The sequence below is a fragment of the Salmo trutta genome, chromosome 30 (assembly GCF_901001165.1).
Source record: "Salmo trutta chromosome 30, fSalTru1.1, whole genome shotgun sequence".
Lineage (NCBI taxonomy): Eukaryota > Metazoa > Chordata > Actinopteri > Salmoniformes > Salmonidae > Salmo > Salmo trutta.
Window position 1 is genome coordinate 15,041,415 of NC_042986.1, and position 25,420 is coordinate 15,066,834.

A 25,420-nucleotide genomic window follows, 5' to 3' on the forward strand; every position below is an offset into this window, starting at 1 on the left:
ATTTGATCTGGTAAAAGATAATACAAAGAAAAAAGGGTGTGTTTTTGCGTATTCTTTTGTACCATCATCTTTGAAACACAAGAGAAGGGCCATAATGTATTATTTCAGCCCAGGAGCAATTGAGATTTTAGCCACTAGACGGCAGCAGTGTGTGTGCAAAGTTTAAGACTGATCCAATGAACCATTGCATTTCCGTTCAAAATTTTGTATCAAGATTGCCCAAATGTGCTTAATTGGTTTATTAATAACTTTTCAAGTTCATTACTGTGCACTCTCCTCAAGCAATAGCATGGTATTATTTCACTTTAATAGCTACTGTAAATTGGACAGTGCAGTTAGATTAACAAGAATTTAAGATTTCTGCCAATATCAGATATGTGTATGTCCTGGGAAATGTTCTTGTTACTTACAACCTCATGCTAATCGCATTAGCCTACGTTAGCTCAACTGTCCTGCGGGGGACCCACCAATCCTGTAGAGGATATAGGTCCTGGATGGCCCCGAACCTTGGACCGTAAGGCTCTACAGAGGGTGCACAACTGAGCAAGAGGACAAGTACATTAGAGTATATAGTTTGAGAAACAGACGCCTCACAAGTCCTAAACTGGCACCAGTCTTAACGCCAACAGTGAAGAGGCGACTCCAGGATGCTGGCCTTCTAGGCAGAGTTGCAAAGAAAAAGCCATATCTCAGACTGGCCAATTAAAAGAAAAGATTAAGATGGGCAAAAGAACACAGACACTGGACAGAGGAACTCTGCCTAGAAGGCCAGCATCCCGGAGTCGCCTCTTCACTGTTGATGTTGAGACTGGTGTTTTGCGGGTACTATTTAATAAAGCTGACAGTTGAGGACTTGTGAGGCGTCTGTTTCTCAAACTAGACACTCTAATGTACTTGTCCTCTTGCTCAGTTTTGCACCAGGGCCTCCCACTCCTCTTTCTATTATGGTTAGAGACAGTTTGCGCTGTTCTGTGAAGGGAGTATTACACAGCGTTGTACAAGATCTTCAGTTTCTTGGCAATTTCTCGCATGGAATAGCCTTCATTTCTCAGAAGAAGAATAGACTGATGAGTTTCAGAAGAAAGTTCTTTGTTTCTGGCCATTTTGAGCCTGTAATCGAACCCACAAATCCTGATGCTCCAGATACTCAACGAGTCTAAAGAAGGCCAGTTTTATTGCTTCTTTAATCAGAACAACAGTTTTCAGCTTTGCTAACATAATTGCAAAATGGTTTTCTAATGATCAATTAGCCTTTTAAAATGATAAACTAGGATTAGCTAACACAACATACCATTGGAACACAGGAGTGATGGTTGCTGATAATGAGCCTATGTACGCCTATGTAGATATTCCATTAAAAATCTGCTGTTTCCAGCTACAATAGTCATTTACAACATTAACAATGTCTACACTGTATTTCTGATCAATTTGATGTTATTTTAATGGACATTTCCAAACTTTTGAACGGTAGTGTACATAAAAACACAGAACGTGTGAAATATGGGTCTACTTCTCTGCTATTTAAATCTGAAATCAGAATGTTAACATCTTCTACCAATTCAACAATATAGCTGTTTTGGTAACTACTTTCTCTCAACTTTTACAAACAAATACAATTTTCTCCACTTTCCCAACAACTTACATAAAAACTATGAGCTTATGAAATCTTGGTCTGCTTCTCTGTTTTTCAAATCTGAAATATAAACAGAAATATCTTCTACCAATCAAATGATATCACTGGGAGAGCCCATTTAACTTTTATTTAAGACTGATTGTGCCACACGGCTCACCCCAACCCATAGAAATAGCCCAATATAACAACCCTCATACTCACTAATCAAACTACAATAGTGACCCCACTTCCTATAGCTAACCTGCCTGCAACCTGCCTGCCTGCAATGACCCTGAGCCTGCCTGCCGTTCTGTACCTTGTGACACTGCCCTGGATTACTGAACTCTGCCTGCCTGCCCTGACCCTGAGCCTGCCTGACTTTCTGTACCTTTCGGACTCTGCTCTGGATTACTGACCTCTGCCTGCCCTTGACCTGTTGTTTGCTTGCCACTGTTTTTGTAATAAACTTTTGTTACTTCGAACTGTCTGCATCTGGGTCTTATCCTGAGGTCTGATAATAGGAAATGATGTCATGCTCCTATTGCACAGCAGTACTGTAGCTTACCCATACTGTCAAATATTTTACATAAACTACCGGTCTATTTACTCTGTTGGCAGGATGTTTTAATCTTTAGCAGTAATGTATGCTGCATCTGGAAAATGACTGTCAGTTTCTGAAAGAGAAAACAATGCAAATGGTTGTTCACCTATCCACAGAACGTTTGAATTCAACAATGTTTTGCATTGACTTTTTCCCCAACCTAAATATTCTGAAACATTGTCTAAAAGGCAAGCTACAAAAAAAATAATCAATTACGGTACTTACAGTATCTTACTAAGGCCTACTTCAATGTAGAAGATCAACTGTTAACTTGTTAAATTCGACTGTATAAGCCTACTACTACTACCTAGTCTCCCACTGAAGGCTACTATCAGCTATTTATAAAACAGTCACTCCTTTACAAATTTGTAACAGATTGTATGAATTGGAATTCGTAATATATCATATGAATTGCACAAAAAAAGATATATGGCAGGAGGTAACATATCATACAAAATGAATGACGTTGTACACAATTTTGGCTCGTGAGTTCTACTTTCAGAACTACTGGATAAAAACTACTGGATAAAAAGTATTTAAAACCTCTGGAATGCATCTTTGAAACATTTTTTACTTCTTCAACTACCACACAAATGATTTTAAATAGCTATATTAAGTCACACAATTCTCCATGGAAAATTACCCTCCAGTTGATGTTGATATTGTACTACACTGTTGAGGGTGCTTGCAAGTAAGAGTTTCGCTGCACTTTTTATACCGGTCCTGCTATCTGGGATCCTTGTGACTTCCCTACCCCGTTGAAGTTTAATGTAAAATGGTCGGTGGCGATTTTAGCATGTACATCTTGGTGGGGCAAACTCACTACACAACACTAAACAATACATTAATTGCACTATAACAGTGAAAACCAGTGCCCAGAAACTGTTAGGGCCTACATAAAGCTGTCCCATCAGCAGAGCTTTCTTTTCAGCACCGTGGAGTGAACCCTTACGACATCTACACCTGGGTATCAGCGGATCCTTGTCTGGCAGCGAAACTGTTCATTCAGCCTCATTTACTGACTTTAAAAAACATTGCTGATATGGCTGACTTGCTTAAACAAACGTGGTTTCTACTGACAATTGAGATGTACAAACTATGGCATAAGGGAACGGTGAGCAGATAAGATGCAATCTGTAATTTCAATTAAGACATTAGTGAGCGAGCTAAGATGGACATAGTCAATATAACTATTTGTTCAGCACTTTTGAAATGTACAGGACAGAATTCAGAACATGGGCCATTCTTACAGTATTCTCCGTGTACACCAAGTTTATAACGGTATGACAAATAAAGGGGGCATATAAAGAGACAATGAAAGCTCTTACAATATTCAATGATGACATTTCTCTAAAACAGGTTATAGGCTACATGTGCACCACCAAGTCAGAACAGTAGGCTAAGTTATCAGGGGGAAAGGGACCAAATTATTAGGATGGGGCACATGGGCTACTAACAGCTTACTACACAACATACACTTAGTATTACTTTCTTAGCTACAGTATACATATCTCCCTGGCATATTACATAATTTATGCAGCAGCATATAAGACATGTTTGTCATGAAACGTTGTCATTAAAGTCTGGCATTCTTTGGATTTATGGTGCTTTCAAGACAACTGGGAACTCTGGAAAAAAACAAGGTCAAATCATGACGTCAGTGATCTTCTGGCCTTCTTTAGAGGCCCAAGTTCCCGACTTGGAATTCCCAGTTGGATGACCGCTCAAAACGTATTTTCCCAGTCGGAGCATATTTTTTAAGAGTTCCCAGTTGTCTTGAACTCCTTAAAGTCTTATATTTCCCAGTTCCTAGTTTCCAGTTGTTTTGAACATGGCAGAAGTCATGCAGGATTGACAGCATGGCCAATGTATTCAAGTTTTTCTGGCCCATGGTGTTGCGTGTGAATGTTCATCTTTTGAAGCTTGGATAAGAGACCCTTAAACTCAGACTTGGAACACGCACCTTCTCCACCGAATAGCAGGCAAGGGAAGCAAAAAGTGATTGCTTTGCGACGCTTGCAGTTAGACACTGATTCCTTCCAAACCACTCAATGTTGAATTTGCAATTTCCAACTTGTTGTGTAATGTTTATGTCCAATGGCCGATGAGCACTGATACGTTTTATCTATAATTTCTCTTCATATGACAAGGATTGAAAAGGATTTGCCAATAGATTGTCGATGTGATTCATGATCATGACTGCTTGTCTAGCTTGCTAGCTAAGATTTTGAAAGTATGACTTTGACATGATCATTCCAATCAAAGCTACGATAGATATAACGTGATTTGATGTTGTTTTATCTGTGGCTATGACCTTGAGCCTTCTTGGATAGGCACTTCTAATGTAAATCTATGGCAGATTTACAGTGCTCATCGACCATATCAGTGCTCATCGGCCATTGGACATAAACATTACACAACAAGTTGGAAATTGCAAATTCAACATTGAGTGGTTTAGAAGGAATCAGTGTCTAACTGCAAGCATCACAAAGTTGTCTGAACTTTCTACATCTCCCTGTAGATTTTGCAGCGACATGGTGTCCCCATGAGTGACAGAACACGGAGCCAATGATGGTGCAACTTGAGAAGATTTGTATCCCATACGCTTTGTATTTTCCCTGGCTGCCCCTCCACCACAGAAAGCACTGAGCTAGGCTGAAACACATGCATTTTGGAGCTGCCTTACTCAATAAAGTAAAAAAGAGAACATGTTTTCAGCAGCTTTATAAATTCAATAGATTTTTTTTTTTACATTGTTTGCAAACTGATATGTTATTTTGTATTATTATTAAACATATTTTTTTGCTATACACGTGGGGCTCTGCCCCCACCCGCCCTGAATGAGGAGACTCCACTGAAAATGGTTAAGGTTATGTTAAGGTTATGTTAAGGTTATGTTAAGGTTATGTTAAGGTTATGTTAAGGTTATGGGTAGTGGTAGGGGTTACGTTTAGGGTAGAAACAGCCCAGGGATTCTGGACAGCACTGACCATTTATAGCTACTGTAAACGGTGTACGTGACTAATACCATGCCAGTAGGTATTACTCCGTCCGTGCCACCTGCGTGCATGCATGCACTTCTGCCATCCTCCACATCAGCTTTTTTTTTAAATGGCACACGTTTTAAACTATGTACTAATTTTAATTAGCCAAGCGTGTATTAGTAAATAATTCCGCGAATGGGTATCATAATTCATGAAATAAGTCAAGATCAGAGAAAAAGCGTCTCCGAACTACTTTCTCTAAATCGAACGAGCGTGGAGGGACTAATTCCTGCCCTCTCTTCCACTCAAATAACTCAGCTGTCGTAGTACTAGTAGTTGAAAGACTTGAGGTTGCGCTTAGGCAATGATGAAACTAAGATGGCGTTTAAACCCAGACAGGATGAACGGGGGATAGCGAAATTGGTCACACATTGATTTGATGGGGACATCATTCTCACAGAGATACTCGTTTACAAGCAAACGAGTCTTGAAAGTGGATCATCTTTACACTTATAATCAAACAGAAGTGGGTATATGGGGGAAGCGACGCTGAAAACGGCCAACTTTACGTGAGCTATCTGGACCTTGCTTGCTAGCTAACATTACTAGCTACAGTAGCTAGCTAACCAGCGACAGCTAGCTAACGTAGATAATGTTAGCCAGCCGAGCTAAACAACAACAACACTGTCAACAGGGAGGAGGGTAGTCTCAGGAGAAATAATTGTCTACGGGATTGTCCGGAGTATTTTGATTCAAAATAAAACAATTAATATCTGACTTGGGACAGGTACGAAACAGAGAAGGAACCAATATTTCCAGTGAAACTTCCACGCCAATTCGCAGTGCTACCCGAGACCGGAGGTGCTGCCTGGGATGGGCTGAAAAGTGGAGGCCGTAACGTTAGCTTCAGCCACAGTAATCGTGACCCAGTGCTGAACAATAGACCCCGTGAGCTTTCAAGACACCGACACGGCCCATCATTATTATTGGTGACACCTGAATCCATAATTTCCTCTGATCACGTTGAACGTGTTAGGCAGAGTTGCTGTCCAAGTGCCTGCTAACGTTATCTAACATGTAAGTCTAATAACGTTAGCTATACTCTAGCTAGCCATATTTCTTATCCGGTAAGTTAGCTAAGATGCTAGCTTGAGAAATCCTAGTTAGCAACTAACCAACTAACTACAGTGAAACTTAAAGTAAACCAAACAGCTTGGGATTGTCTTAGCTTGTCAGTCACCAAGGACCTCCCGTTATGTGCTATGTGACAAATGACCCATATTTTGTGATGTTTGACAATGGCTATATTCATTTGTTTCCTAACTTGAATCCCCATATTTGGTCTTGCAAATGGGAGCGTGGATGGATGCAATCAGGCCTTTAAATCCTGTGACGTTTTTATGTTGAGATTAGGGGCTTTAGCTATATTTAGAGAATGTGTCAAGCATTTGTGTAGGAAGCTTCTTCAAATGTCTTTATCATTATTTTCTATTGAAAGGAAATGTAGGAGGCCTTCAGATGGGTCCTGTGAAATCAATTGTAGGAAACAAACCATATCCCAGACAGTATGAGTCTTTTTATATCACCAAGTATCAACATACTTTGTTAGTTAGTGTATTATTTTCTGTTGATGACCAAACACCAATTTGACCTTAAGAGACGACAATGGCACCATGTAAGAAGTGCATTATTTGATATGTCTGTAAGGTAAGGTAGGGGGAGGGGAGAACGGTTACAAAGAACGCCTCCCTCATATTGGGTTAACAGGTTTGGGATTTTGGTGTTTTACTAGATTGAAGGTTCCATGATGTTCCAAAGACTTATTCCAACTATTAGAACATGATTCAATTCAAATACATTATTCACAAGTAGAAGAATCATGTAACGTTTGTGAAACAATGGCCATTCAAAATTGTAGGTTGTGTCCCTTAGGGCCCTTTGTTTGATCTGATGAAAAACATACTCTAAAGCATTGTTAATCTATCCAATTCAATTTATGGTACTGTACATATGCATTTTTGAAGAACTGGTAATCCCATAAGGAAAAATCCCTTGTGATTATTTTCTCCTTAGCCTAACTTTGAACCCGACGTGGACATTTTCAAGAAATGCATTTGAAATATACAATTTTTATAGTAGATGTGTTATGTAGAATGCATTGTTTACAAAGACTCCAATAACTACATAAACAACGGATTAATACAATCTTAGGTTTGGGGTTATGATAGGGTAAAATGGTTTTTCCAGCCTTATAAGACATGCATAAATGTATTCTTCAAGAATCAATGGTTAGCCTATATATAGGGCCTGTATCATTCATTGAAATGACCATTGATTAGCAATAAATCTTACATTGTGCCCGGACTTCTCATGGTGACAGTTATTTTGACTGCCAATCTGTTTAGCTAAGTAAGTAGCTGCACTGTGTAGTGACTTGACATGCAGATTTGACCTTACCTGTTGCCAGGGCGATGGAGGGGGAAGACTTTGTGCCTCCTCCTGAGTGCCCAGTGTTCGAGCCGTCATGGGAGGAGTTTCAGGATCCCCTGGGCTACATTGCCAAGATCCGTCCAATTGCAGAGAAGTCTGGAATCTGCAAGATTCGTCCTCCTGCTGTAAGTGTTTACTGATGACATGCATCTATCATTTAACCCCATGAAACCTGTGTGGAGTTGAATATGGTTGTTTTCCTCTGACCTTAACCAATCTGGTGTAGTCTCACTGTTATTTGTGTTTCTTTGTGTGTCTAGCATACACAAGTACATTTTCTCTTTCTTACAAGCTGAGCACAGGATTGAGTGATTGCAGGATGACAAGTGTTTACATCAAACATTAGACATTGATCAAAGCTTTCCTTTCCCCACAGGACTGGCAGCCACCCTTTGCTGTGGAGGTGGATAGCTTCCGCTTCACACCCCGTATACAGAGACTTAATGAGCTGGAGGTTCGTCTCTCTCCTCATATATTGTACTGTTTAGTCTCAGAAATGGAATGAATAGAACGGCCATCCCCATTCAAGTCAATGATGGCATAATGGGTAGACTGGCATCCATTTTGAGTGTAGCCATGCCAGGAAGTGTACCTGTGCTGTGATTTGAGTCAACTCAACTGACATTACACAAAAGACATTCAATTGAATGAGCTACATCAGTTAGCATGATTTGAAAAAAATATTCTATGTTACCATGGCAATCCATCATCAGGCAGCCATTTCTCATGTTAACATGAGTTTACCAGTCAAATTGCCAGGGTTAGAGCTTCCAAGCCTGTTCTATTCCTATGGGTTGATATTGAAGAACTGTTTTAGCAGTCACATGTTCTGGTTGACCCAAAGATTATATTTTATATTTTATACCCCCCCCCCCCCCCCCCCCCCCCCAGGCAGAGACACGAGTCAAGCTAAACTACTTGGACCGGATTGCCAAGTTCTGGGAGATCCAGGGATCCTCTCTCAAGATCCCAAACATCGAGAGGCGCATCCTGGACCTCTTCAGCCTGTCCAAGGTGCAAGAGCTGACTGACCCATTTTTTATTTCTCAGTAAACCCCCTGTTGCATGTCTTTATTTCTGTAAAACAAAGAAATAACACGTTGAGACTCTTACCATTGCTAACACTATCCAATAGTACTTTAGCCAGTAAAACTGATTTGTCCGCACTTGTATTATTTTGTGTTGTAGGTTGTGATAGAGGAGGGAGGGTTTGATATAGTCAGTAAGGAGAGGCGCTGGGCTCGCGTGGCCCAGAAGCTTGGCTACCCTCCAGGCAAGAACATTGGCTCCCTCCTGCGCTCACACTACGAGAGGATTGTCTACCCCTTTGAGGTGTTCCACACTGGTGCCAGCCTGCCGGTAACGCTACTCACCCACTTTGCTCCTGCTCTTTTGTGCTTACACAAGCGATCTATCAACTCTGATCTATCAAATAGAATTCGACACGCATTGACTTACATTTTTTATTTGTTTAGTCAGTTACACTGTTTATAAATGGTGTCCATCCATAGTCATGAATGCAGAAGAGGGTTTAACCCCAGGATTTCTATGTGTAGCAGACTAAGCCAAAGCTATATGATGGAGAGGAGGTGCATAGAGAATACAAGCCCCACTCCATCCCCCTACGCCAGTCTGTCCAGCCCTCCAAGACGAGCAGCTATGGACGCAGAGCCAATCGTCTCCAGCCAGACGTGAGTGACAGCACCATGCTCCAATGACCGACATACATAATTTCCCTCTTAACAGTATCAGTCGTGTGTATAGTTCACAGATACTAATAGAAGTTGGTTAATTTTACTCATTTCCATGATCATGTTGATCGTTCCAAGGATGTAAGCATTCACTCTCCACAGCCATAATCTGTTAGTAGCCTTATTTAACCAGTCTCGTTCAGAAATGGGGTCCAAATCTATTAATTGGGTGGCGATGTACTGTCTTCTGAGAACTGCTAGTGAAACTACTGATCTGCACCGGTTGACAGATCTCAGCTAGGGTAACACCTGCCATTAACACATCTTACTCGTAGGTTTTTCACACTGATTGTTTTATCTTCTAGGTAGACTATCAGTGACGGATTTGGTTAGGCAGGAAGATAAAGTTGTCATACGCCCATACAATCGTGTAATAATACTCATCTTTTTGGCTTTGAAAAACGGAATTACTTGTCATTCATATCGTTCTATTCCTAACTTAGTCCGATTTGAAATAACGTAATAACAAATTAGTCAGTAATCCAAATGAATTGAATCTGAGTTCCAGCTCTCTCTCTCCAAATTGGAAAGGAACATCTAGATGGACCCGACGATGCGCTCAGAACGCAACCAGCATGCTTGCTCTGTGTACCGCTACGCTGCTGCTATGGTGTCTACTGCTACTGCCTTTTGCCCCATGTTACACTAGCTCTCGTTATATGCTATATGTCACCCTATATCTCCCTCTTCCTTTCTCTCTCTCTCTTTCCCTCTTTAAACACCACTGATTGTTCATTTTGTCACCCCTGCCATTGAACATTGCTAACCCATTGTAGTTACCTGTAGGGTACCCATGTCTTTCACCCATAGAATACATTTTGTTTGTACCATTTTGCATTTTAAAGTGGTGGTGTGGTGAGATCTTTTGATTTGCTTCCTCATATGCCTTACTCCAGATTTGATTTGAACAATGGCAAGAAATGCTAACGGGATAGTGTGAGATTTTGGACATCTACTTCCCCAGAGTTAGATGAACTCATGGATATCATTTTTGTGTGTCTGCCTCCAGTATGAAGGACGTTTAAGGTCGTTTTGTGTGTGAAAGAGAGCTTTCATAACAGCTTCAAGACAAATTAGTAATGAACAGTAGCTTATTTTCCAAATATTCCAACCTAAGAAGGTATTGTCCTAAAGTTGCCACTTTCAAGAATGAAAGTTGATAGCCTAGTCTATTATTTGCAATTAATGTTATTGTCCAGGCTTGTATAGGCTAACCTAACTCACTAAGACAGCCCGGTCCTGATCAAACTCCCATCATTTGTGTGTCACACAGACACACACACACAAACCTGTTCCATGCTGAACTCCTCCACCAGAAATGAACATTAGAAAAGATTTGCCTGCATTTAGCCTCAGCCCAGGCTTTCAACAACATTATCTTAGGTTATGATTCGTCTAGTTGTAGCATTCCATTTCGCACGGTTATTTTAGGCAAGTTAAAAAATAAATGGTTTAAAATAAATGCGAATAGTTGGGTTGGTCAATAACAGTGTTTTATGGGTACATAATCATGATGGGACAAAGGTTGCCCAACCGTAACTGGAAGTCTACCAGAACAGCTAGCACTGGATGCAGAGCCATAAAAATGGTATCCGTGATTTAATCTGACCCTGAGTAAGTAGAGAAAGGGCTTAAAATCTTGCACTGTCCCGTTAAACTTTCCACTGAGATATCATTGGCTTGGTCATAGCCCACCATAAGAATCTGATGATATGGTTTTGTTTTAAACCCACCTATGCATCCTTGTGTGTGTTTAATTTTCCTCCTGAAATGTTTTATTACCTAGACCAGGGGTCTCCAACCCTGTTCCTGGAGAGCTACCCTCCTGTGGACTTTTGCCCCGACCCAAGTTGTCACTAACCTAGTTCAGCTGATCAACTAGCTAATTGATTAGAATCGGGTGTGCTAGATGAGGGTTGGCGTGAACCTGCAGGACAGTAGCTCTCCAGGTACAGGGTTGGAGAGACCTAGGCTATGCGTTCTCTGAGGGCTCAGTTCTAAACAGATCAAAAAGACCTTGTGATGTGATCAGTACAAGCACAGCTATATTTGGCAAACACATGGTCTACCCACGCCTATTATAGTCAAACACAAGTCATTCTATTTCATCACACCAGATTTCCATCTCTCCATATACCTTTTCACTCTTCCAATGGCAGTTTTTTTTTCTCCTTAGCCATTTCTTTTTCTTCCTCCTGTCTCAGTTCTTTGTTGCTGTTGTTGTCTTCCTATGCAGGGTCCAGAGGATTCTGCCCCCCACCCTCTCTCCACTGGCTCTCAACACATCTCTACATCGGTACTGCCTGTCTGTCTTGAGCACAATGCGAGTCCTCGCTCTCTCCCAGGCTTCCCTTGCCCCATGTCTCTATCTGGCTCGGTTTCTCGAGCAGCAAACCCCTCGCTCTCTCCCGGCTCTACCCTTGCCCCATGTCTCTATCTGGCTCGGTTTCTCTAGCAGCAAACCCCTCGCTCTCTCTCTCACTTTTTTTTTTTTTTTTTGCAGCAGGTCCCTTGCCATCCTTTTCTAACGCTTAACAAACATCACCATTCAACAGCCTAGCATCAAGCTTTAGATGTCTTTGGCCCTTATTCCTCTCACCCACCCACCCACTCACTCACTGTTTGTCCCTGGCAACAACTTATGGAAATGCATAAGCAATTATCTGTCTCGCCTGTACTTGTTTATGAAATCTGTGTGAATCTCTCTCCCGTCTTATCTCTTTACTGTTAGTCAGTCTCTGTGCGTCCTTTCTTAATGCTTCCATTCCCTCACTTCTGCAGCGCTATTGTGTGACTGCATGTGTTCTGCTGAGTGCAGTTGAACACCAGTAGGTTGTGTTTGACAAGAACCCTGTTAGACACTCCACTTGGCCTTTTGAGGAAGTAAAATATTTGGAAATGCAAACACAGCTTTGTACATTTTATTCTCTGAAGCATTGCCCCTTCAAAAGTTTTACAGATTTAGGATCTGAGGCAGATGACGCCTCACCACCTCGACTTGAGTCCATTTTTAATTGTATTAGTCACTCAGTTCAGCTGAGTTGAGACTTGTATGTAGGTTCCCCAAATGAGTTTCCTTTGTTGGTACGTGTGTCTAGACGTGTGTTTGGATGCTTTTTCTTATAACACGGTGGTGGGTCATTACCTTTGTTTAATAACTGTCAATAGTCAAAGATGTACTGTATGGAGTACTACTGTTTTCCCTTATCCTCACACCATCTCCTGACCCCTTGACCCTTCTGCTTCTCCATTCCCTCTCAGTATACCTGAAAGTGTATTGGTGTTGCTCCCATCACATCTCCATACTGACTTTTTGCCATCTGTCACCCTAGCCTGATCCCACAGAGGAGGACATAGAGAAGAACCCAGAGCTGAAGAAACTACAGATTTACGGTGCAGGGCCTAAGATGATGGGGCTAGGACTGGTGCCCAGGAATAAGAGCATTCCCAAGAAAGGTAACACAACTCTGCTACAATCCTTCACCCCCCCCCCCTACCTGGGTCTGAAATGTGGGCTCTGGTCATAAAGTAGTATCATATAGAATACGATGCGATTTTGGATGCGCGTTGACCACTTCTCCGATTTCCCCTCCTTCCAGAAGAGCTGCCTCAGACTTTGACTGTCCGGGCTGCAGCTCCTGCTGTCCAGGTCAAGGAGCAGCCAGGGGAGGTCAAAGAGAAAGGAGGAGATGGCAGCACAACCACAACGGCTCCTCCTCCCTCTGATGCCACAATAAAGAGTGAGGTGAAGAAAGAGGAAGAGAAACATGAAGGTGGAGAAGTTCATGACAACGGGGACCAAGACAGTGGTGAAAACGGTGACGGGCCCTGCACCAAGATGACCATGAGGCTGAGACGTAACCTCGGCAACCCTCAGTTTGTAAGGGCCTTGGCCTACATTCACGCTTAGATTAAGGCTTATCCTGGACTAAGAAGCATGATCACTGGAGATTCTCTGTCTGGGAATCCAGCCCTGTATGTTATGTCTGATCCAAAATCAGATGTTATAGATATTTGAATCATAAGGTGGCAATTTAAATGGGCAAATAAATAAAGCTAGTTGAACACCATCTATGCTGCCAGTAATTTAATGGGTAAACAATTTCCATTTACTATTTTGTTAGTCAGCTCCTTTCCAAAGTATTTGAGTGTGGCAATTTAAATGCAGAACTTTAATTCTGTTTCACTGATCCGTTCTGTGTTCTGCTAAGGTGGATTCGTTTGTGTGCCGGATGTGTGGCCGTGGCGACGAGGATGAGAAGCTCCTGCTGTGTGACGGTTGTGATGACAACTACCACACCTTCTGTCTGCTGCCCCCTCTCACTGAGGCCCCCAAGGGCAACTGGCGCTGCCCAAAATGCGTGGCCGAGGTGAGAGCGTCATAAACCACGTTTCCATCCACAGAGTAGTCATACCGTCTAAAAATAAAGCTGTGATGGAAACAGGAAGTTTCGCTACAATTTCATAAATGCTGCCAGGTAATTTGTTCAATCGACATAGTGGGATCTTTTTGTGTCGGTAAAAGTAATTACCGGTATGGGAGAAATGGCAGTGGAAACACGTATTTTTATTTATGCGTAAATATTGATATATTAACCATCATATGGAAGTAAACTTGGAGTCACGTGATGACATGTTGTGTGGTCCTCCCACTGCGACTCATCAGCAGAGCATGTGGTTTATTAGGCTACAGATGAAATAAATGATAAACTTCACTGGGTGGTGGAAGTGCACGGTGATGAGTTTGATGCTCCTTTCCAATAAATATCGAGGGTCTTATTCTGGTGACATGATGATCGATGCTTGGCTGCAGTTTGACAAATGTAAATATTATCTTATCCATAATAATCTCATACTATCCTACCCACACAGCCTACCCCCACTGTATCTGCAAGCTGTTGGCTAGAGTGCACGTGCGTAGACCAGAGTAGACACATTTTCTATTTTACCCAACAGTTTTTGTGACCAAACTATCAGTATTGTAGAAAATATGATGGAAACACATTGAACTTCGATTTTTTTATTCGGTACATGAGAAAGTCCATTTTGTGTGCACTACGTCATCGCGCACAGGTTTTTATCTGCAACAAGTCCGTTTGGTGGAAACGCGCATATTTTCTTTATGCAGATATTTGAATAGTCACATTCATATGTCACCAATTGGATGGAAAACTAGCTATTGAGACCCACAACATCCTGTTTTCAAACAAACATCCTGCTATGTGGCTGCAGCCATCCACCGTCTAATTAATCTGGAGCCTCTGTGTGTATATTTTAACGTGAGGAGTCTGGAGTCATTGAAGCTGTTTTCTGGCAGATGTAGCTTGTAGGGGAAACGTGTGTTTGATGGAACCCGGGGCTGGACGCCTGGTCAGGAGAATTCTGTCTATTGAACACAGGCTATTGACATGTAAACCTGTCAGGAAAAACACTGGGCATAAACGTTTGCCTTATAGTCATCTGTATGTCTGGTAATTATTTGATTTGCCTCCATCCAATCCATTTCTTCAATGGCCTCTTGTCTGCCTCACCTCTTCTTCCCTCCAGGAGTGTAAGAGGCCAGCGGAGGCCTTTGGTTTTGAGCAGGCTACTAGAGAATACACCCTGCAGAGTTTTGGGGAGATGGCCGACACCTTCAAAGCAGACTACTTCAACATGCCTGTCCATGTAAGTGCGCCTGTACAAACTATAAGTGAATGCTTTGCTCTGATGTGGAGATCAACTAGTCCTTACTAATGAAGACATGCTAGTTGATTATATTGATACATTATTCTTCTCCCATATGAGTTTTTTTGTTGGTGTACAAACGTCTGTGTGTGTGTGTAGATGGTTCCGACAGAGCTGGTGGAGAGAGAGTTCTGGCGGTTGGTCAGTAGTATAGAGGAGGACGTGACAGTGGAGTATGGAGCAGACATCCACTCTAAAGATTTTGGCAGTGGATTCCCCATGAACAACGGCATGAAGAACCTCTCACAAGAGGAAGCGGTAACTAGCTATCAGCCTTTTCATATCTCACTCCTTTTGTTTTCTCCTTTTCCTTATATTAGTTCTTTAAATATATATAGTTATTAAATATAGTGTTTGTCTAATCTTCTCTCATTGATATGCCATTGATATGATACTCTTACAACATGTATGAAACAATATATATTACAATATATAAACCTGCACAGTTTAGTCTGACCCTCTTGCTGCCCTCTTCTGTGTCTGTCTGCAGGACTATGCCAGGAGCGGCTGGAACCTGAACGTGATGCCGGTTCTGGAGCAATCCCTGCTGTGCCACATCAACGCAGACATCTCTGGCATGAAGGTGCCCTGGCTTTACGTGGGCATGGTCTTCTCCGCTTTCTGCTGGCACATCGAAGACCACTGGAGCTACTCCATCAACTACCTGCACTGGTAAAGAGGACACTAACTGTACAGTACACAAAACATTACAGCCCCTACAGGAGACACGGGGTATTAATAGCTAGTTCATCTGTAGATGGTTGAGATTGTCCTTTTATGTCCGATAGCTTTATACAGGACAATGTACTGACAGATAGATATGGTTAGTGAGAAACCCTGTTCGCATCTCCCCCTCTCTCTCTGTTCCTCTCTCTCCCCTCGCTGTCCCCTTTACCTCTCCCTGTCCCCCTCTCCTCCTCCAGGGGTGAGCCTAAGACGTGGTACGGAGTTCCCTCTGTAGCAGCAGAGCGGTTAGAGGAGGTGATGAAGAAGCTGACCCCAGAGCTGTTTGAGTTCCAGCCTGACCTCCTTCACCAGCTGGTCACTATTATGAACCCCAACATCCTCATGGCCCACGGGGTCCCGGTAAGTCTCACACACACACCAGAGTATGTGAGCGGAGAGTGGAGCGTTCCCAATTTGACTGGAGCGTGGAGCGAGTTCCCCAAAGGCTGGAGCGTCGGCCTTCTCGCCCGCTTCAATTTCACTTCACAAGCTCAGGGCATGCCCAGCCCAGCATGTATTTGTAGTCTACTTGTGTGCTGCTATAGCCCCTTGCTTTAGCTACTGGTATTTTCATAAAGAAACTGATAAAACACACAGGTGCTAAATCAAGGTGACTGACAGTGAGGGGAAAAAGTATTTGATCCCCTGCTGATTTTGTACGTTTGCCCACTGACAAAGAAATGATCAGTATATAATTTTAATGGTAGGTTTATTTGAACATTGAGAGACAGAATAACAACAACAAAAAATCCAGAAAAACACATGTCAAAAATGTTAAATTGATTTGCATTTTAATGAGGGAAATACGTATTTGACCCCCTCTCAATCAGAAAGATTTCTGGCTCCCAGGTGTCTTTTATGCAGGTAACGAGCTGAGATTAGGAGCACACTTTTAAAGGGAGTGCTCCTAATCTCAGCTTGTTGCCTGTATAAAAGACACCTGTCCACAGAAGCAATCAATCAGATTCCAAACTTTCCACCATGGCCAAGACCAAAGAGCTCTCCAAGGATGTCAGGGACAAGATTGTAGACCTACACAAGGCTGGAATGGGCTACAAGACCATCGCCAAGCAGCTTGGTGAGAAGGTGACAACAGTTGGTGCGATTATTCACAAATGGAAGAAACACAAAAGAAATGTCTTTCTCCCTCGGCCCGGGGCTCCATGCAAGATCTCACCTCGTGGAGTTGCAATGATCATGAGAACGGTGAGGAATCAGCCCAGAACTACATGGGAGGATCTTGTCAATGATCTCAAGGCAGCTGTGACTATAGTTACCAAGAAAACAATTGGTAACACACTATGCCGTGAAGGACTGAAACCCTGCAGCGCCCGCAAGGTCCCCCTGCTCAAGAAAGCACATATACATGCCCGTCTGAAGTTTGCCAATGAACACCTGAATGACTCAGAGGACAACTGGTGAAAGTGTTGTGGTCAGATGAGACCAAAATGGAGCTCTTTGGCATCAACTCAACTCGCCGTGTTTGGAGGAGGAGGAATGCTGCCTATGACCCCAAGAACACCATCCCCACCGTCAAACATGGAGGTGGAAACATTATGCTTTGGGGGTGTTTTTCTGCTAAGGGGACAGGACAACTTCGCCGCATCAAAGGGACGATGGACGGGGCCATGTACCGTCAAATCTTGGGTAAGGAGAACCTTCCCTCAGCCAGGGCATTGAAAATGGGTCGTGGATGGGTATTCCAGCATGACAATGACCCAAAACACATGGCCAAGGCAACAAAGGAGTGGCTCAAGAAGAAGCATATTAAGATCCTGGAGTGGCCTAGCCAGTCTCCAAACCTTAATCCCATAGAAAATCTGTGGAGGGAGCTGAAGGTTCGAGTTGCCAAACGTCAGCCTCGAAACGCTAATGACTTGGAGAAGATCTGCAAGGAGGAGTGGGACAAAATCCCTCCTGAGATGTGTGCAAACCTGGTGGCCAACTACAAGAAACATCTGACCTCTGATTGCCAACAAGGGTTTTGCCACCAAGTACTAAGTCATGTTTTGCAGAGGGGTCAAATACTTATTTCCCTCATTAAAATGCAAATCATTTTATAACATTTTTGACATGCGTTTTTCTGGATTTTTGTTATTCTGTCTCACTGTTCAAATAAACCTACCATTAAAATTATAGACTGATCATTTATTTGTCGGTGGGCAAACGTACAAAATCAGCAGGGGATCAAATACTTTTTTCCCTCACTGTACAAAGATGAAGAGCTAGAGAGGGAGTGTGGCGATGTAATGTCCACAACTAAAGAATCATCGTGGAGTCTGAAAAGACAGGTATCCCGAAAGCATGAGGGTGTCCTTGGTACGTGTGCAGGCTAACAGAAAGAAATGAGGTGGGTAGTTAGCTAAGTGTGTCATTGTAGCAAAGTATTTCTAAACCAAAAATCTGATCACTTAAAAGACAACAGGCAGTCATTGATTTTGGCCCAATAGGCCTGGCATATTACCTCTTCAAGGAGCTTTCTGTTTTTATAGGGTTATTTTACTTAAAATCCTTTAGGCCTACATACAGAAAGAAAAACTACTACACCCAGCCTGGCAAGAGTGGCCCAAAAGGGTGTTTAGCATCCCCAGTGGCTCTGCAAGGCTCCTGGCCTGCTCTCCAGGCACCATCACATGAGCCTGAAGACACAGACTGGCCAAACTTGTGTTTCTAAAATTGAATTCGAAGGCGCTGTGGATGGAGCCTCGTAAGGCATTTTTCGTTTAATTTGTAATTAATTCTAAGTCACAGCCTATATGTGCAATTTAGAGACTGTAATGATTTAATAAAACACGTTTGACCAAATGCTGAGCGCTTAATGTCCCTTCCAGAAAAAAAAATCTTAGCCTTCCTGTCTGGTTCCTGACCTAGTTAGTGTTTTTAAATACCGTTTAATACGACATGACCGCTTCTTAGTCACCTTTTCATGTTCTTTATTAAAATACTTTTCATTAAAATCATATGGTTTGGTTTCAATACTTCAAAACCAGACGGTAGGTCTAGGTAGTAACAAAAATAGATGGGTGTTTAAAAAGTGATTTGAATGAATGGAGCGTATATGGAGCGGCAGAGTGGGGAGGTTTTTTAGGGGAGAGTTGGAGAGGACGTGGAGCACCGCTCCATGAGCGGCTTTTCCCGACCGCTCAACTCCACTCACATACTCTGACACACACACACACACACACACACACTTAGGATTGCAAGTGTAACACACAACCTCTCATACCCATACTACACCTCATTATATTATGGAGTTGAGATTATGACAAATAACTGTGAGAAATATTTGTAGACAATGGCCATTCTGATGACCCCCTTGTGGCTTTTGATCGACAGGTTGTGCGCACCAACCAATGTGCTGGCGAGTTTGTCATCACTTTCCCCAGAGCTTACCACAGCGGCTTCAATCAGGGATACAACTTTGCTGAAGCTGTCAACTTTTGCACTGCAGACTGGGTAAGGCTCTCATCTGTGTCCTGAGAACTAAACTGACTCTAATCTTCCCAACTAGGTCTCTATACCTACCCTAATGGGAGTGTCGTACGTTGTTTTCAAATTGTCTCTTGCATTCACCCCCCCCCCCAGCTGCCCGCAGGGCGCTCCTGTATCGAGCACTACCGTCGTCTGCGAAGGTACTGTGTTTTCTCCCACGAGGAGCTGACCTGTAAGATGGCCGCCTGCCCAGAAAAGCTAGACCTCAACCTGGCCGCTGCCACGCACAGAGAGATGTTCAGCATCGTCCAGGAGGAGAGGGAGCTACGCAAGGGCTTGCTGGAGAGGGTGAGACTAATACATTTGAAGGGAATGGATGTTTACTCTGGGTCTCCTATAGGCCTGTCTGTGGTTTGGTCACTGACTTGAGCAGTCAGTGAAATGACTTTGTGGTGTGTGTTAGCTGTTTGATTGTTGTGGCTTCTTGTGCTATATTGACTGTTTGGTTTATGTGAGTTGGTGGTGTATGTTGTGTAATACTGACTGTGTGTGTAAAGCAGTGTTGCTTGGCTGTGTGTGGTTTCTTAAATCCCTGTGTGTGTGTGTTCTCTCAGGGCATCACAGAGGCTGAGAGGGAGGCCTTTGAGCTGCTACCTGATGATGAGAGGCAGTGTGATAATTGCAAGACCACCTGCTTCCTGTCGGCCCTGGCCTGTTCAAACTGCACTGAACGCCTCGTCTGTCTCTACCACACTCAGGACCTCTGTAACTGCCCCACAGACAAACTCTACCTCAGGTGCGACTGACTGACTGAGTCTCTCTCTCTCGCTCTCTCTACGTATCCTTTCTTTACCGCTAGCGCCTCACACCTGACTCCTCCTCTGTTTTTCTTCTCCCTACAGGTACAGGTACACACTGGATGAGCTGCTGGCCATGTTACACCGGCTCAAAGTGCGAGCCGAGTCGTTTGATTCCTGGGCCAACAGAGTGAAAGAGGCTCTGGAGCAGGAAGAGGGCAACAAGACAGGTCAGAACTACACACCCATAGACACAAACGATACACTTGACAAGTATACCGCTCTATACTCTTGTGTGGCTGAACTACAATTCTGTGGCTGAATAATGTCCCCAAAGAAATGTCTTAAGAGTGAATGAAAATGCATATTGACTTTGAGTTGATGTTTCTCCAGGCGTCACGGATCTGGAGGTGCTGAAGGCAGAGGCAGCAGAGAAGAAGTTTCCTGACAACGAGCTGCTCCAGAGACTCAACACTGCCCTCACTGACACACAGCACTGTCAGCACACCAGCACTGAGCTCCTCAACAAGACACTGACCAGGTAACACACACTGCCATACCCAATGCATTTAGCTCCACGGTGACTCACATACACCATAACAAACATTGCTGTGTATGTGTTGCAGGAGGATGACCCTGGCTGAACTCAAGGCTCTAGTGGAGAAGATGGAGAACCTGCCCTGTGTGATAAGCCAGCTGGAGGACGTACAGGTGAGTAGCCTCCAGCTGGACCTGAGCCACCAGAGAGAACCAGTAACTCTGCTGTAGCGTTGTTAATGTCCGGCCCTCTTCCTTCCCTACTTCCTCTCATTCCTTTTTAATTCCCCCTCTCTCAGGCGGTCCTGCGTACGATAGAGGAGTTCCAGACTCAGGCCCAGGCTCTAGTGAGCGACAGGGACTGGCGGCGAGACGCCCCTCCCCCAGAGCAGCTCCAGGCCCTGTTGGAGCAGGGGGCTGGCTTACCTGTCGATGCCCCTGAGTGTGAGCTCCTGAAGGGGATGCAGGAGCAGAGCCGCTGGCTAGGCGAGGTGCGCCGGACCCTGGGGCCCGAGGGGAGTGAGGTGACCCTGGTGGTCCTCAGGAACCTGATGGAGGCGGGCTGCATCGTGCCCCAGAGCGTCTCTGTGGAAACGGCCATGGCAGAGCTGCAGGAGCTGCTGACGATAGCAGAACGCTGGGAGGAGAAGGCCCAGATCTGTTTGGAGCAACGGTGAGGGACACCGACACCTCATACTGACTCACTCTTTCTCTCCTCACTGTCTCACCCACCCACACACACTCATCTCTCTTTCTTTTAGACTCACTCACAGTTCTCAGGTTGTTTTGCTCTTCCTAATGGCCCTCTCTCTCCTGGTGAGATTGCAGGCAGAAGCACCCTCTGTCCACCTTGGAGGCCATAGTGAACGAGGCCCAGCTCATCCCAGTCAAGCTGCCCAACATCCTGTCTCTCCGGGGCTGTCTGAGCCGGGCCAGGGCCTGGGTCACTGACCTGGAGGAGATCCAGGCAAGTAGCACCAACTCTTACTGTCTGTCATAACCTGGGCCACGTTCAATTGGCAAACGTTGTGCAATGTTGCAGATAGGATATGCATGAATACCGGTCAGAGAAGTATGCTTGTTCTACAATGTACATGTCTATCACATTGTTCCACAAAGTTGTGCCCTACTAAACGTAATCCAGGCTTGTCCTCTTCCTCTCACGTGTGTGTGTACTGTAGAATGGGGAGCACTACCCGTGTCTGGATGACCTGGAGGGCCTGGTGGCGATAGGTAGAGACCTGCCAGTCAGGATGGAGGAGCTGAGGCAGCTGGAGCTGCAGGTAGCCAGCGCCCACTCCTGGAGAGACAAGGCCTCTAAGACCTTCCTGAAGAAGAGCAGCCAGCACAGCCTGCTACAGGTCAGACAGGCCAGGGGTGGAGCTTGTGTGCGCCTGCTTAGTTCTTCATTTACAGTTGTTTTGCACTGCACTGGTTAAAAAGGATTTGCTGCACATATCAATCACGCTTAGTGGATAGGGAGGGAAGCCTTGGGACATAGTCAGTATCCATCTACACACTTTGTTGAACTGAGTCTTGGGTGTATGTGAACATTGTCAGCCCTGACATGTCTTTCTATGTGAGTGTATTAGCCAGTAATGTAGTGTGTGTGTGTTAACATGTGACTCTTACTAACACCTTGAGCCTCACAACTTTGTCTTGCTGTAGGTGTTGTGTCCGTGCGTGGAGAAGCGTAAAGCGAGGGGAGAGGAGACGGGTTGTTTAGATGACACTGATACCAACACTCTGGGGCTTTCTGCTCAGGACCTGAGAGACCCTGGAGCCATTGTGAGTCTGCATGGAGTCTGGCCTAGCCAGGTTCTAGTCTGTTCAGTGTGTTAATGTTACCTACCAGTTTCACAATGTCGTATCCAAACAACTTGATTAGTCTTAAGGCAGTTTCTATTAGGGCTACAGCGATGCTTCAGTCACATACAAACGGCATGCAGAGACCATTAAAAAGTGCATAATCCGTCTGTTCCCCTCTAGGTGACGGCGTTTAAAGAAGGAGAGCACCAGGAGAAAGGGGCTCTGCTGAGGCTCCAGCAGGTCAACCTGTCTAAACCAGGTGTGGAGAAGAAAGCCGGGAAAGAGGTAAAGACTGAGCAGGAGGACAAGGAGAACGGAGGTGGGAGGTGGGGGGAGGACACCATGGAGCTAGACACAGCCCTCCACTCTGAGAACTGTGGAAAGGGGAACGGGGACAGTAACCACACAACGACAGGCAGCAGCACTCCTCCTCAGTCAGTGTGTGTGTGTGGCCGGGCGCCTCGCCCCCCTCTGCTGCGCTGCCACCTGTGTAAAGACTGGTTCCACGGTGGGTGTGTCCCGTTCCCCTCCCTCCTGCTCCCCTCCTCAGCACCCCCCACCAACCCCCTCTGCTGGTGGGACTGGGACTCACGCTTCCTGTGCCCCCGGTGCCAGCGCTCGCGGCGCCCGCGTCTGGAGACCATCCTGGCCCTGCTGGTGGCGCTCCAGAGGCTGCCTGTCCGTCTGCCAGAGGGAGAGGCTCTGCAGTGTCTCACAGAGAGGGCCATCACCTGGCAGGGGCGCGCCAAGGAGGCACTGGACACCCCTGAGATACAGGGGGCACTAGAGAGGCTGCAGGAGCTCAAACAGAACCAGCCTCACAGGGAGGGAGAGGAGGAGGAGGAGGACGGGAAGAAAGGGAACTCTGAGTCGGTGATAGTGCTGTCGGATTCGGAGGGAGGGGAGGGAGAGGGAGTGATAGACCTCACAGAGGAGAACTCTCCCAAGAAGACCCTAAAGAAAGAGATGAACTGTGGCACGCAGGCTGGATGTGAAAACGGCATAAGCCGTTACAATGTAACAGGTCAGTAGCCAATATTGTAACACCTCCAGTCCATGATGTAACCCAGTATACTTTTCCCCCTGTGTCTGACTGTACCCCTCTGAACCTCCACCCAGGTGTGGGCTCTCTGCTGCCGCTGGTCCCGTCACTAAAAGGCCCAGTGATAGATCTGTCCCTGACCACCAGGACCCAGCTAGAGGAGTTACAGCTGGAGGGAGACCTGCTGGAGGTGTCTCTGGACCAGACCAGCACCATCCACAGGGTCCTCCAGGCTGCTTCAGAGCCACAGAGACATACACTCCAAACACTCATACTGGTGAGTGACCAGGAAACCTTTACCCTTTAGCTGTGTATGTTGTAATTGCTTAACTCCAATGGTGTTGGTCCTTTGACATTCCCATTTAGTTACAGTCAGTAGCTCTATTAGTTTTAAACTGTCTGAATAGCATGGGTTGATGTATCATGTTTTGTCCTGACTCCCCCTCTGTCTTCAGATTGAGCTCCAGGAGCAGAAAGGAGCGGGCCGTGGGGGGCGGGCCAAGGACAAGAGGAAGAGGAAGAGCCAGAGGGGCGACACAGGGGCGGAGGGAGGACCCCTGTCCCAGGACACCTCAGAGTCCAAGAAGACCCGGCCCCTCAACCACACTCCCTCCCACATTCCCATCCAGGCACGCCCTGAGGTAACGCTCACCCAGGCACGCCCTGAGGTAACGCTCACCCAGGCACGCCCTGAGGTAACGCTCACCCAGGCACGCCCTGAGGTAACGCTCACCCAGGCACGCCCTGAGGTAACGCTCACCCAGGCACGCCCTGAGGTAACGCTCACCCAGGCACGCCCTGAGGTAACGCTCACCCAGGCACGCCCTGAGGTAACGCTCACCCAGGCACGCCCTGAGGTAACGCTCACCCAGGCACGCCCTGAGGTAACGCTCACCCAGGCACGCCCTGAGGTAACGCTCACCCAGGCACGCCCTGAGGTAACGCTCACCCAGACCCCACTGCTTTTGTTTTGCTCTTTTGTTTATTTTCTATTTTTAGTCCCTCGTGTTTTTTACAACCTTTGTTCAAGGTAATTAGTTGCATTACTTATTTGAAAGAAGTTGAACCAGTTAATCTCATGCTTCTCTCTCTCTCCAACTGTCTTTGTCTCCGTCTCTTCCTCTCCCTCAGATCTTATGATATGGTTATGGATGCAACACTGGAGAAAGGAATGGTCAGACATTTGGAGATAATAGAATGGACAGATCACTCTGGGCCGGAAGACAGCGTCAAACTGTGGAAGGAAAGATGCAGGCCATCCCCCCCCCCGTCTACAGCTTCCCCCCCCCCCCCCCCATCTACAGCCCCGCCGTCTATCCCCCCCGTCTACAGCCCCGCCATCTATCCCCCCGTCTACAGCTCCCCCCCCCCATCTACAGCCCCGCCGTCTATCCCCCCCGTCGACAGCCCCGCCATCTATCCCCCCGTCTACAGCCCCCCCCGTCCGTCTATCCCGTCTTCTTAAACACTAACACAGTGATTCTCTCTTTCTGAGCTCCTACATCTATATTCTACACTCCTGTCTAATTCTCTTGCCCTCCCACTCTATTCTGATCTTTCTCTTCTGCCCTGTACTTTACACCCCCCCTCTCTGTCTTTCGCTATCTACCTCTCTCCATCCCCCCTGTGAACGTTTTCGGAGTGTGTGAGCTGGCTTCGTCATTGGAGAGTCTTAATTAGGGATCCAGGTCAGTCAGTCAGTATGCTGTGTGTTTTCAGCTCTATTAAATGCTAGTTTGGAACAAGCCTCAGACAGACACAGTGATCTGGTTAAGTTGACCCACACATACCCACTTACTGAAGTAGAAATGAATGATATTGATTTATTTTTCTGGGGTTTTTGGGCATGAAGCTTACTTACAGCTGAAGTTCAGTACAGTGGAAGGTTGTGAATCACAGCAGATCATAGGTG

General features: G+C 45.1%; 1 protein-coding gene across 5 annotated transcripts; it reads left to right on the plus strand.

Moving 5' to 3' along the window:
• The first annotated feature begins 5,484 nt into the window (after positions 1-5,484).
• On the plus strand, positions 5,485-24,750 carry LOC115168078 (lysine-specific demethylase 5C). 5 transcript variants are annotated; one of them, XM_029722971.1, is made up of 28 exons: positions 5,485-5,766; positions 7,665-7,812; positions 8,064-8,141; positions 8,579-8,701; positions 8,876-9,046; positions 9,247-9,378; positions 11,675-11,734; positions 12,771-12,894; positions 13,038-13,318; positions 13,650-13,808; positions 14,986-15,105; positions 15,265-15,423; positions 15,656-15,837; positions 16,089-16,251; positions 19,228-19,347; positions 19,477-19,671; positions 19,938-20,119; positions 20,226-20,350; positions 20,514-20,661; positions 20,747-20,831; positions 20,957-21,330; positions 21,486-21,624; positions 21,839-22,018; positions 22,326-22,445; positions 22,647-23,490; positions 23,586-23,785; positions 23,964-24,149; positions 24,640-24,750. In XM_029722971.1, exons 1-28 carry the CDS (start codon positions 5,732-5,734, stop codon positions 24,646-24,648), a joined length of 4,842 nt encoding a protein of 1,613 aa, XP_029578831.1. In that variant the 5' UTR covers positions 5,485-5,731; the 3' UTR covers positions 24,649-24,750. The 5 variants fall into 5 exon arrangements, with proteins under 5 accessions (XP_029578831.1, XP_029578830.1, XP_029578835.1 ...); XM_029722970.1 differs by having other exon boundaries at positions 5,486-5,766; positions 9,244-9,378; XM_029722972.1 differs by having other exon boundaries at positions 5,487-6,274; positions 9,244-9,378.
• Positions 24,751-25,420: the final 670 nt, after the last annotated feature.